Source organism: Fundulus heteroclitus, chromosome 18 (assembly GCF_011125445.2).
Source record: "Fundulus heteroclitus isolate FHET01 chromosome 18, MU-UCD_Fhet_4.1, whole genome shotgun sequence".
Lineage (NCBI taxonomy): Eukaryota > Metazoa > Chordata > Actinopteri > Cyprinodontiformes > Fundulidae > Fundulus > Fundulus heteroclitus.
The window spans coordinates 27,305,693-27,318,484 of record NC_046378.1 but is presented as its reverse complement, the minus strand read 5'-3'; the positions used below and the strand labels follow the sequence as shown (position 1 = coordinate 27,318,484).

General features: G+C 41.6%; 1 protein-coding gene across 3 annotated transcripts in view; it reads left to right on the top strand.

Annotated features, from left to right (window-relative positions):
• The window catches only part of lrfn1 (leucine rich repeat and fibronectin type III domain containing 1), a 208,263-nt gene extending 197,385 nt beyond the window's left edge, over nucleotides 1–10,878 (top strand). For all 3 annotated transcript variants that reach the window (XM_036149779.1, XM_036149777.1, XM_036149778.1), the window contains 2 exons: nucleotides 3,931–5,326; nucleotides 8,925–10,878. In XM_036149779.1, coding sequence (XP_036005672.1) covers nucleotides 3,951–5,326; nucleotides 8,925–9,822 — 2,274 coding nt within the window. In that variant the 5' untranslated portion in view covers nucleotides 3,931–3,950 and the 3' untranslated portion in view covers nucleotides 9,823–10,878. The remainder of the gene's footprint in view (nucleotides 1–3,930; nucleotides 5,327–8,924) is intronic.
• The last annotated feature ends 1,914 nt before the right edge of the window (nucleotides 10,879–12,792 follow it).

The following is a 12,792-nucleotide window of genomic DNA, read 5'->3' as shown; positions in this document are numbered from 1 at the left end:
TTAGCACTGGAATACTAATACGATCAAGCAAGGTCAACAATGTATCAAAGTTTAACAGAGTGTCACTAGCTCTCAGAAAGGGAATCTAATGCATAGAAAGGATGAGAGGTGCTACAGTCACCAATATTTCTCATTCAGTCACGCTCTGCCGGCAGCAATTAAGCAGCGTTGCAAATAAATTTGTTGAGTGGGGGGAGGCATAAATCCTCCAATATCAAGTGTGTGTCATTTTGCATAAGCAGGAGGTTTAACTCCACAAAATTTGTAACTGATTGCAGAAAACAATTGTGTTTGTATGTTTAAGGGAGTTACATCTGATTGTGCAGAGTCAGGACAAGGTGAGAGAAACGTGCGCGCACACGCCAAGGGAAGGTCTGGTTTCAGTGCCTCTTCTCGACACAGACTAATGGTCAAGAGAAATGTGGGATGAAGTCGAACCAGTGCTGTCAGTATTGAGTAAATTTGATCAGCAGTCTTTGATAAAACTCCCCCACCGGACTGAACTTGTGCTTCAAGCTGTTCCGCTGGCCTCAGTTAGTGATATCATAGGAACCCAGATTTTAATGAGAGCTCTGATTGGGTGGAAGCATTTCGTGGCTAACAAGATGCCCCGTTGTCTGTCTGTTAGTTGCCAACCAGTCTGCAGAGTGTGTGGCAATGTGTGTACTTGTGTGGGTCTGTATCTGTACAACAGTGTCTGGTGAATTCAATTTAGGTCAGAGTCAAATGATACCAACGCTCTTGCAGTCTTATTTGTCTCTCTGCGTCATCAGATCATCTTTTCTTAATAAAGACAAACCATGAAAGAGCAAAAGAAAATGGGCGGATGCCAACTTTTAATGAAATTTGATATCTGGCATTTAAAATACTACAAGAAGAAAGAAAATCAACTCCTATTTAGAGCTTATGGCAATGGGTACATTAAACACTTTTCCTTGGACCACATACTAGACATATGGGGGACTTGATTTGTTAGCACCCCTGGTAAAAAAAAAAAAAGCCTTAAAATAAATTCCTATTTTATGCGGTAGCATAATGTCCAGCCATTGTCTTCAACCGCTTATCCTTGCAGGGATGCAGGAAGTGGTCCTTATCTCCAGCAATCATTGGGGAATGGGAGAAGCATAATATAACCGAAAATTTTTTAATAATCTTCCCTTTAATTTTCTCTATTCATTCAATAGGGAAAAGAAATCTTACAGACTGAAATAATTGTTTTAACAAACTCACTAAAGGGACCAATTGATGTAACCTCCGCTGTCAATGCTTTCTACCACTCCCTTTCAGCCAGACGAACAAAACTCAATCTTCTCATATAATGTTTTGCAAGATTGGTTCATACGGAGAGGGACCTTTGAGCACTTTTCACAAGATCAATATATCTAGATCAGTGATTTCTAGCCATCAGTTAAATGGCCTACCTGCTCTTGGGTCCCTTGGTACCAGATGGGCTCTTCATGATAACATGGTACTTACACTGTACCTGTTGTGCATTAGTAAAACCTAAGTGAGATTGTCCCCACGCACAACTCCAAAGGTTAAGTTGTGATCACTAAAAATATTCAGTGTGGGTATTAAATGGAGTCAAAGTCTATCAGAGTTTCAATATATTATAAAAATGCAAAATTTGCAAACATTGTACTTGAATTATTAGATTCTACCTTAGGTTGCACCTAAGCAGCCCTTTAACTCTGCGATACGTCAAACATTAAAATTGCAATGATGATTGCAATTCGATATTTTGTGAGGTTCTAGTAAAGGAAACAATGAAAGAACAGACTAACCTTGAGAGGATTAAGTAAATAAAATAATTGCTTGTACATACACAGACTTTATTGTACTCGGGTACTATGTCCGCACCACTGCCATTTCATGAAGTTTTATTCTACATGAAGCCATTCAAAAGTAAAGGACTGCTGCTCTAGGTCATTCCATTCTGTTCAACTCACAGGTTTTTCTATTGGATTTAGGTCTGGAGACTAAGAACATTGGTTTTGTGTATGGAGAACAGTTTCTATATATAGATTTGGTCATAAGGGATCAATCTTGCTGAAAAAAATGAAGTCTAATTTTCAGTGCATTCATTGAATCCACCAAATTTATACTTAAAGTGTCCCAGCATTTTAAAAGGTTCATCATGGCACTCTAACAAGGCTGCTAGTGCCTTTTCAAAGAGAAACAGAGGCACAGCATCACAGCTCATCCACCATACCTAACTTTGTAGCACACTCATCGTTTGTTGGACCAGTTCAGGTCCACGTAGTGTTTGACAAACGCCACATGGTTACGTTTGAGATGGTAGGACATAAAAAAGCTTTTTCTGTGGCATCACTCCTTAACACTCCTTAGCATTTGGGTGACGTCCATGGTTGCTATCAAGGGTTGATTATTTCAATGTGCCACTGTTTTCTGCTAATCTCTAGCAGTGAGCTTTAGAGATTTTTTTCCTCCCTTATCATCCTGCTCACTGTGTAAGGTAGTAGGATAATTTGAAATCCTAATATCCTAACAACCGCTGGTCAATATAAATGTGACTGCTTTTCATATCATATTTATACCCCATGAAAACAAAGAACCCATGGGTTAGCAATTAGAAGTTTCTAGAAAACTCTACTGTAAAAAACGTAAAGTAAACGTGAAAAAAAAATCTTAACAGTCGACTTCTGAATAGACTAAATAGATATATTCTGGTCACAGGTTGGATTTTATCTATTCAGTGTCGGATTAGGCTTCTACAGTAAAAGAGTCATTATTTTAATGCTTTTTATACATCTTCAACAGGGGTGCGAACAAATTTGTCCATGTCTTTAAATAAAGAGCACAATTAAAGCAGATAACGTGTCACACATGCTGAAAAACACACAGAAAATCTTTAGCCAATTCCTCATCAGTCAATTAGAATAATTGCACTGAACATGGCTGCTGACTGGCACTTTAGACCTGGACGAGGAGGGAAAAAAAAGGAATCGTCTTGCGAGATTAGATGGAGTGGCAGGCCGCAGAAGCCCATGTGTCAGTCTGTAAACGTAGAGCGGATAAGTAAGTTGGCATCTCTCAACTTAATCAGCATTAACATGCTGTCACATCAGCAATCAAGCTTAAGGCATTTGCAGTTAAGGTCATTGCCAAAGAGGCTGAAACAACTGGCAAAATGGCATCGGCACATCTCTGTTTATGTTCCTCGGGGATCTCTTATTGTTACTACCACCAAGGATCACTTTTTACTCCTGTCACCAGAGGCGGGTTTTTTTTTTTTTCTTCCTTTTTTCCAGGGGCTGAGATCAATACCTTTTAAATAGGAATCAGAGAATTGAAACATCCCTAAAACCCAAGAATCATTTGCATCCTCCAAAAGACAGATTCAAATCAAGACATATTCTCTTTGTATCCACCTCTGCTTTTTGTTGCTGCTATTTACACGACAGGTTGTTGTCTAATTTTCTGCAGCAGCCACAGAACATGTAATGGTTAGGGGAGGAAAAAAAATCCTCAGGCTCTGTTTGACAAGTGCCCTTTTTCTTGCTGTAATTCCCCACCCTGATGTGAAATGCAGACTGGGGAAAAACAAATACACTTTGTTAGATGATGGTATGGTTACTTATTATAGGCACTGTGATCATTCAAGCTATTTGGTGGCGATGCAGCCAAAAAAAAAAAAAAAAAAACATCCTGTTATTTCCATTAAAAATCTTGCAGAGACAAAGGCTTCTTGCCGTGCAGGCACAGCCTTTCATCATCTCAGGTGCCATTATTTCAGTAAAGCTCTATTTCATTTTGTGATTGATGGTTCCCTGGCAGTCTCAGCAATCTTGGTCAGACTCTGGATGTTTGCAGCAGGCTTTCATAAAGACCATGATGTTATTTATTAATTCAAATATCTCTGTTTTTTTTTTTTTCTCTTATTTCTTTTTCTGTCTGCCTCTCACACAGGGCCTGGAAAATAATCACCAATGGACCGGCTGGTTCTGTGCGTGCTGCTGTGCGCGGCTCTGGTGAAAGGCTACAGCTGCCCAGGCCGCTGCATCTGCCAGCACCTCTCGCCGACACTGACTCTGCTTTGTGCAAAGACCGGGCTGCTTTTCGTGCCCCCCAGCATCGACCGCAAGACGGTGGAGCTGCGCCTCACAGACAACTTCATCACCATCATCCGCAAGAAGGACTTCCTCAACATGACCAGCTTGGTCCACCTCACCCTATCCCGCAACACGATCAGCCAGATCGTCCCGCACGCCTTCCTCGGCCTGCGGGCGCTGCGGGCGCTCCACATGGACGGGAATCGGCTCAGCGCCATAAAGAGCGAGCACTTCAAAGGCCTCACCAACCTGCGGCATCTCATCCTGGGAAACAACCAGATCCACCAGGTGGCGCCAACCTCCTTCGACGCATTCGTCTTCACCATTGAGGATCTGGATCTCTCCAACAACAACCTGCGCAGCCTTCCCTGGGAAGCCATAGCCAGAATGACCAACATTAACACGCTCACCTTGGACCACAACCTGATTGACCACATCGAAGCGGGGACTTTCACTCTGCTCACCAAGCTGGTGCGCCTGGACATGACCTCTAACCGTTTGCAGAAGCTCCCTCCGGACAGCCTGTTCCAGCACGCTCAGGTCCTGTCCGACGCCAAGGGCTCCAGCTCGTCCTCCCTGGCCGTGAGCTTTGGCGGCAATCCGCTGCACTGCAACTGCGAGCTGCTGTGGCTGCGCCGGCTGACGCGCGAGGACGACTTGGAGACCTGCGCCTCACCGGAGCACCTCATGGACAAATATTTCTGGTCCATACAAGAAGAGGAGTTCATCTGCGAGCCGCCGCTGATCACCAAGTATTACGCCTCGAAGCCCTACGTGATGGAGGGGCAAGGTGTGACTTTAAAGTGCAAAGCCATGGGGGACCCAGACCCCGACATTCACTGGAGGTCACCGGACGGCAAGCTGGTGCATAACAACTCCCGCACCATCCTGTACGATAACGGCACCCTTGACATTCTCATCACCACCCTGAAGGACAGCGGGTCATTCAACTGCGTGGCGTCCAACGCCGCGGGCATCGCCACGGCTGCTGTCGAGATCAGCATGATCCCCTTACCCTTGTTCGTCAACAACACTGGCCACATGCGCGAGGACCCCGGCCTCTCCGACATCACCACCTCCTCCAAAGCCGGAAACGACACAAAAGGCTGGGACAAGCAGGGCAGAAGGGTGCTGGTCACGGAGCTGACCTCTTCGTCCGCCGTGATCCGCTGGCCGTCCGAACGCCACATCCCTGGGATCAGGATGTACCAGATTCAGTACAACAGCACAGCCGACGACACTTTGGTGTACAGGTAAGTCAGGGCGGGAAGTGGGCTGGACAGCCAGAGAGAAGGGTGTTACAGTGGAGGGTTAGGGTAAGACAGTCTAAATTGTCCCCTAAAATAGTCAATGTTGTTTCTGTCCATTTATAGATCCTTACAGATGTAATTGATAAAGTAAAGCAAAAATAAAGCTCCTGCAGAGTATTCATAGTAAAAAAATAGCTTCAAGTGGCATCAAAGCAGCTGTTTATGGCAAACACGGGCTGCAAAACGTAGCAGATTGTTGTAAACACATAAAATGGTTTGCAAGTCCAAGCAACCTAAAGAACCAAGCAGTCTTAATAAGCATCATTAGAACGTTATATGACAATAACGATGAAACAATAAGCATTTTACTCCATGTAACTGTTTCAGTAAAAAGTGTTGGAAATAATTGGCTGCAGCACTGAAGTAAATTAGAAAAAACGTGTAATGCCGGGATTTGTTGTAGATGATTCAGGTCATTTGCTTGTTGCAAATTAAAACCACAACTAACACATTGTAGCAATAAGTTAAAACAATGAAAGAACAGACTAACCTTGAGAGGATTAAGTAAATAAAAAAAATTGCTTGTAGACATTTTTTCTCTCTTTCATGCCCAAAAGATTACAAATCATGGTATAAACCTTTAATAATTAGATTTCCGAGTTTGGAGAGTTAGATATTAAACGTTAAGTTGCACAGATACACCAGATACAGTGCTTTGCATAAATGGTTTTACCTCTCTTATTTTATTTTATTTTTACATTTTGTCTTATTACAACCCCAGACTTCAATGTCTTATTTTTTTTTTTGATAAATATTTTTTTTTTCAAAATAAAAAAATATGTTTTTATTCAAATGGAACGCCAAGTCAACACCTTGCAGAATCACCTTTCACTGCAATAAGAGTTGTAAACCTTCGAGGTAGGTTTCTAATAGTTCTCTAAATTGCTTGATTAGAGACAGAAAAGATGAAAAACTACAAATATAAAAGTTCAGGTTTTGCCACTAATTTTCCATTGGATTAAGATCTGGACTTTGAATTAGCCATACTAACACATGAACATTATTTGATCAAAAACATTCCACGGTAGGTCTGTTGATGATTGTTCAATCAGTAAAACTTTATTGATAAAGCACCAAAGTGACCAAAGGGCTGTACAGGTCCATATTACAAAAGAAATAAAAACATAAAATAAGCAATAAAATACAGAACCTAATACTAATAGAATATGAACAGTTAAAACAATAACCGTTAAGAAAACTAGCCTGAAGCTCCTGCTCAACTGGAATTTGAAAGCCAAGTTAAAAAGATGAGTTTTTAAAGGAGGTTTTAAAAAAGATTTAGAATCATTCATGCAGGATTGTTGTCCTGCTGGAAGGTAAACCTAAGATCCAGACACAAGTCCTTGAGAATAGTCCTGCTCTTAATCCCTGCCATCTTGTTTGAACTCTGACCAAATGCCCTGTTCCTACTGAAGAAAACCATCCCAGGAGTCTGGTGCAGCCTCCACTTCCTTTTATAGAGTGGATGGGGGTTCAGGAGTTTTAGTTTAACACTTTTAGGATATTAGTTTGACTTTATCTACCAATAAGGTGACTTGTGAATGCATCTCGTTCCATTGGATTTTACTGTGGTGCATCAAAGTAAAGGGGCCTGAATACATATGCACACCACCTTTTCATCTTTTTTTAAAAAAGACTTGGAAGATTTTACTTCCTCTTGACTATTATGCTCTACCTAATGATCATCCATACTATAAACTCCCAGGAAAACACTCTGAAAAACACATGATATGAGCACATCACACCAAAGTGTTTGCAGTGAGATGTAATTAAATCATAGCATTAAAATGGCTTTGTAGAACAACTCCATTTTGGGTAGATGGATTATTATTACACCTCATATTATCATCACTTCTTGTGCAAGAAAATGTGGATGCATTGCTAATGTTGACTCAGTAATATATATATATATCTATGTATTTGTATGCATATGTACAGTTATATTTGTTAATAGAAAGAATAAAACAGAACATTTAATAGCTTTTAGCCAGCTTATAAAGGCTTATGCTGATGTAGAAATATCTCCCTCCCTAAAACACGGGGCTGGAAGTAGCAATTGAAGATCTTTTGAAATCACTAGAATACGCTTCATGTGCCTCTTTTGAATTCTGTGACACAAGTTTACTACATCTCAGGATTTTGTATTAATCGAGCAAACTAATAGTAGTGGTTGCCATCCTTTCATTCTCTCCCCCCCTTTTTTTTTTGCCTTTTATGAGGCATAATGAGTAGCTCTCTTGTATAATTTTCTCATTCACTTTCAGCATGGAGCTGAGTGTTATTTTGTCTTTAGGTGGTACATTATTACCTACAAAATGATAACCATCAATGTCCCCCCTTTAGGGAAAAGGAACAAGCTTCTAATTATATTAACGCCAATGTTGACCTGAAGACAATGCCTTTCTCCGGCGTATTTAGTGTAATCTTGCACTTGACCTTAGGTAATCACACAGCAAAACACCGTCTCCACAGCGCGCATCACTTGTCCTGCAGCCTGCAGCTGTGGTGGCAAGACAATAAGTGTTTTTATACTTTATCACCTTTGCTTTCATTTTGTACACAAGCCTTATAGAGGATATTTTATTGTTCTTATACAATGCCTTGCCAAAGTACTCTTAACATTTTCCCATTTTGTCATGTTACAACCAGACTTCAAAGTGTTTTTTTGGGGGGGATTTTATTGTGACTGCGCAACACAAAGTTGCAGAAATTGGAGAGGTGGAAGTAAAGCTGTGTTTTAGTCCAATACCCCCAATAAAACAAATTGTTTAGGGACGGCCCGTGAGGTTATCAAGCAAACATAAGGGAACAGAATCATGAAGACCAAAGAACACAGGGATGAAAATGTAAAGCTTAAAGCTGGGTTAGGTTATTGAAAAATATCACAAGCTTTTAGCATCCCACCAGGCAATAGGTAATAGGTAATATGATGGAGGCTGCAAAACACTTGGGACTGGGGCAACAGCAGAGCTGTGATGAAAATGTTTAGGTCAACACATATTCAAGCCTTAGAACAGTTGTCAAAGTTCAGACAATAAATCCAATTTGAAAATTGTTGTTCTCGGGCTCTCTTAATTCAATCTGACTGAGCTTAAAATTATTTTGCCAATAAATGTGGGGAAAAAAGGTTTTGTGTCTGGATGTGAAAAGCTGGTTGAGACGTACCTCCAAAAGACTTGAAGTTAATAATTGACTTAGAGGGGCTCTTCATATAATGCGCGCCAAACGTTTCTGTTTTATTTGTAAATAATCTGGAAACCTTTTCCCTTCCACTTCAGAACTGTTCACTACTTTCTGTTGCCCCTCGACAAAACGTGACAACGTTAAAGGGTATGAATAATTTAGCAAGGCCCCTTTAAGCGGCGCTTGATTATGCTTCACTGGAAGGGCTGATATTTTATACCTGGTTCTTTGTGAAGCAGATGCTTCTGTATGATTTAAAGCTCCTTTTTCCAATCAGTATGTGCGGGCGTTGTATTATTCTATTTCCCATGAGACCTTTACACCTTGACCACTGCACCCTTTCTCCTTTTCTCCGCAGGATGATCCCTTCCACCAGCAAAAACTTCCTCATCAACGACCTGGCTGCGGGACGGGAGTACGACCTGTGCGTGCTGGCCGTGTACGACGACGGCATCACGTCGCTGACGGCCACGCGCGTGGTCGGCTGTGTGCAGTTCCACACTGCCAACGAGGTCAGCCAGTGCCGGTTCATGCACAGCCAGTTCCTGGGAGGCACCATGATCATCATCATCGGCGGCATCATCGTGGCTTCCGTGCTGGTGTTCATCATCATCCTGATGATCCGCTACAAGGCCTACGGCAGCCCCGTCGACAGCAAGGCCAAGGCCAGCTCCACCACGCACTCGCAAACCAACGGCAGTGAGCAGCGGCTGCAGCGTTTGGCTTCGAAGCAGCCGTCCGACGAGGACCAGTCCGAAGCCCAGGCGCCCAAGGAGTGCATGGCTCTGGTGCTCAGGGTGGAGAGCGAGAAGAAGGAGGATCTGGCCACGACCACTGCTGTCCTCGAGGTGGAATTGCCTCCGCAAGGGGACAAGATGAAAAGAAGGAGCAGCATGGATGCTCAGCGCTCCGGACCGCCGTCTGAGGACACGCAGACGGACAGCAGCCTGACAGGCTCCACCATGTCCCTCTGCCTCATAGGCTCCAACGCCGGCACCAAGGAGGCGCCCAGGCTCAAGGACAAGAAAAGCGCTCTGGCCAGCGTGGGGTTACTCCCCAACGAGCTGGCGCGAACTAGGCACAGATTCTCTTTTGATGGAGGGGATTACTCCATATTTCAGAGTCACAGTTACCCGCGCAGAGCGAGGACAAGGTGGCACAGGTCCACCAACCAGCTCAACATGGAGTCATCGCCGCTTGCCAACAGGAGAGTTACATTCAGCAGCACTGAGTGGATGCTTGAGAGCACAGTGTGAAGAAAGCAGCGTAGCAAAAAAAAAAAAAAGAAATAGATAAATGAAGTGTTAGGGAGGCACAAACTGACAGGTAAAAACACAAAACGTCTACATGCCATACAGCACAATGATTAAAGACAAGCACATTTACGTACTCATGCTGACTTCCTGTGAGTTGCTGGAGAAGAACAGCCTCCCGTCATCCTGCTTCCCCATCGTGCTCCCAGAGAAGGTTTATTTGGGCCATGTCTCTTCTTTTTTGCAGCGGTGCCTTATTCTTTAAACGTATGAATGGAGGATGCTGCTCACTGTAGTCACAAACCTTCCTCTCCGTCATCGCCTCCCACTCTGATGGTGGTGGGAAGTGTTGTTTTGGCGAATTTTGGTTTTCACTGTTTTCTGTGGCACACCGAGGGGGTGTGTGGCATTTGGATGTGACTGTTTAATTGTTTAAAAAAAAAAAAATACGAAGAAAAACAAAAACAAAACAAAACAAAACAAAAAAAAACTTCATCAAGCAGTAACTTGTAAAGTGAACAGCCAGGTACCCTGTTATGTCAATCATGTTTTGAGTTTTTTCGATAAATAAAAGAAAAAAAAAAACTTTTGCACAGAAGACACGAGATACAAGGACACGTATCAACACCAGTCTATACAATATTAATAATAAAAAAGCAGAGGTTTTTTTTGAATGCTGATTTCTAATGTTAGTGGATAAAAAGGGTGGATGTAAAAGCCTGCCATGGACGGTCAGACTGTGCGATGTTGAATAGGTATTGTTCCAGACGTGACTGTATATTCATCGGTACTGTATCTGGCTGGTCTAGATAAAAGACAACAAACAAACAAAAAAAAAAGACATATATAAGTATATTAAAACATTGGTGTATGTGTACTAACTATGTAAAGTAAACAAGTCATATGTCACATGACTTTTTACAGAGCATTTGGGTGCTGGCTGCAAGTTTTTACATTAAAAACCTGTGTCATTACACCTCTCAATATTTAGTATGTCCAAGTTTGAACCATTTATCCCCTCATGAAGGGTATTAAATTTTTTTCTGTGGGTTAACTGTATCAGTGGTGGTTGTTTTTTTGTTTTTTTTTATCTTCTGCTATCCCAGTGTCCACTGTAGCGAGAGAGGGACACACAAATCGAAATGATAAATATTTCATTCCCCGGCGCTATTTTTAAGGCTTATGTGAAAGCATCACAGCGCCAATGGAGTGGAGTGGGATGTGTGACGGCGAGGGACAAGCCAACTGGACGTGGTGCTGAATCCAAATGAAGCCAGCTGTTATTATACAATGATGCAAGAGCCGATGGTCACCACAAGGGGGAGTAGAAGCTTGCCATTGTTTCTAATTGGGCGCTTTCCTTGAGAATTCATTAGCATGAATCATAATTAGCTGAAACTACACGCACCATACAGCACTAGGTCTGGTTTATGGGGGAAAGCTGTGGTTTCACCTCTTAATTACTAGTGCTAAGAATGGAAATCAGCAACATTCACCAATCAGGGTGTTAGCAGTTATTTAAAGTGTGAATGTAACTGTAAGCGACTATACCCTATGTGTCTCTTGGGTGACATTAAAGAAGTCTATAAATATAAAACACAATAAACTAATGTAGAATAACATAGTAATTCAATTTTAAAGTATCAGTACACTATTCCAGGTAGAAGTTTACATTCATCATAGTCATGAATCTCAATTTAAATTAAGCCTTTGAAAAATGTATCCACACTGATCTCCTTCCAGGGTGGACTGGTTGACAAACATATATATATATATATATATATATATATATATATATATATATACGTGTGTGTGCCCCAGATTCGATTTGATAATGTATATTTCCTAATTGTGCCCTGACCATAGACTTTCCTAGCCATTAGCAATCATCTGCCGTAGTTCTGGCTGGGTTCTTCTGACCGCTCCGCTTCTCTGAATTTATAGGGCTCATCAAAAATGGCTGGTTTCATTGCATATTTTAGGTTTTTCCTGCATAGTACATCAAAAGGCACATTCCAGAAGTTAAGTATTAGAATGACTGGTCCCTAAACAAGACTTAAAGAGCCTTTAGGATGTGTTAAAGTTTCAAATATCTAACTCAAACCTTTCCCCTTGGATGATAGAAAGCACGATCAGGAATAAGCAAGCCTCAAGCTGGACAGGAGCTGGAAAGTTCTGGAACACCAGTGAACCATGGAGTGAGAAGGTGGTGCCGACCAAGAAAGAAACTCATGCTTCATTATCGTCACCTTCAAACTTGAGTGAAATACTCGAAGAGCCTACAATGGCTCACAAAAGTAAACACACCCCTGTCAAATAGCCAGCTTTTTGTCACAAACTGAAATTAGACCAAGACAAGTCATATCAAAACTTTACATACCACTCAACTAAAAAGCAAACAAATCAGTCAGAAGAAAAAATAATAATTTAAAGGATGCAATTACTTGGCTGCATAAGTTTTCGCTCTTGTATACTAAAACCTTATTGTAGCACCTTTTGATTACGTTTAGTTGTGTTGCCACTTCATGAATTCTGTTGAAATGTGTGTTTTCTTATGTGTGTGTTGTTCCATATGTTCTCTAGTTATTGATGAGTCTTTCCTGCGCCTTTGTGGATTTATAAGGCTGTAGAATATGTTGTTACCTGATCCTGACGGATACCTTTGTACACTGAGATTATTTAGATCCATTGTAACCAGTTTTACTTTAACTAAAGGAAGCAAATGACCGAATACCTGGTAATTCCTCCTGGGAACTTTTTTATGGTTTATCAGAGCATCTGTGACCGATGGGAGGTGTGCACCAGACAAGTGGATGCTGAAACTGAATTAAAAGGTTCCTTTAAAAAGTGTTAACCTAACCGTGTGCGCAATTATGCTACTGCGTCATTGCAGGTTTTTTATTTCTTTATACCTTTTCCTCGAAAACATTTTTATATTAAAAAAATCTGTCATTTTAACAGGAGTTTTTATAC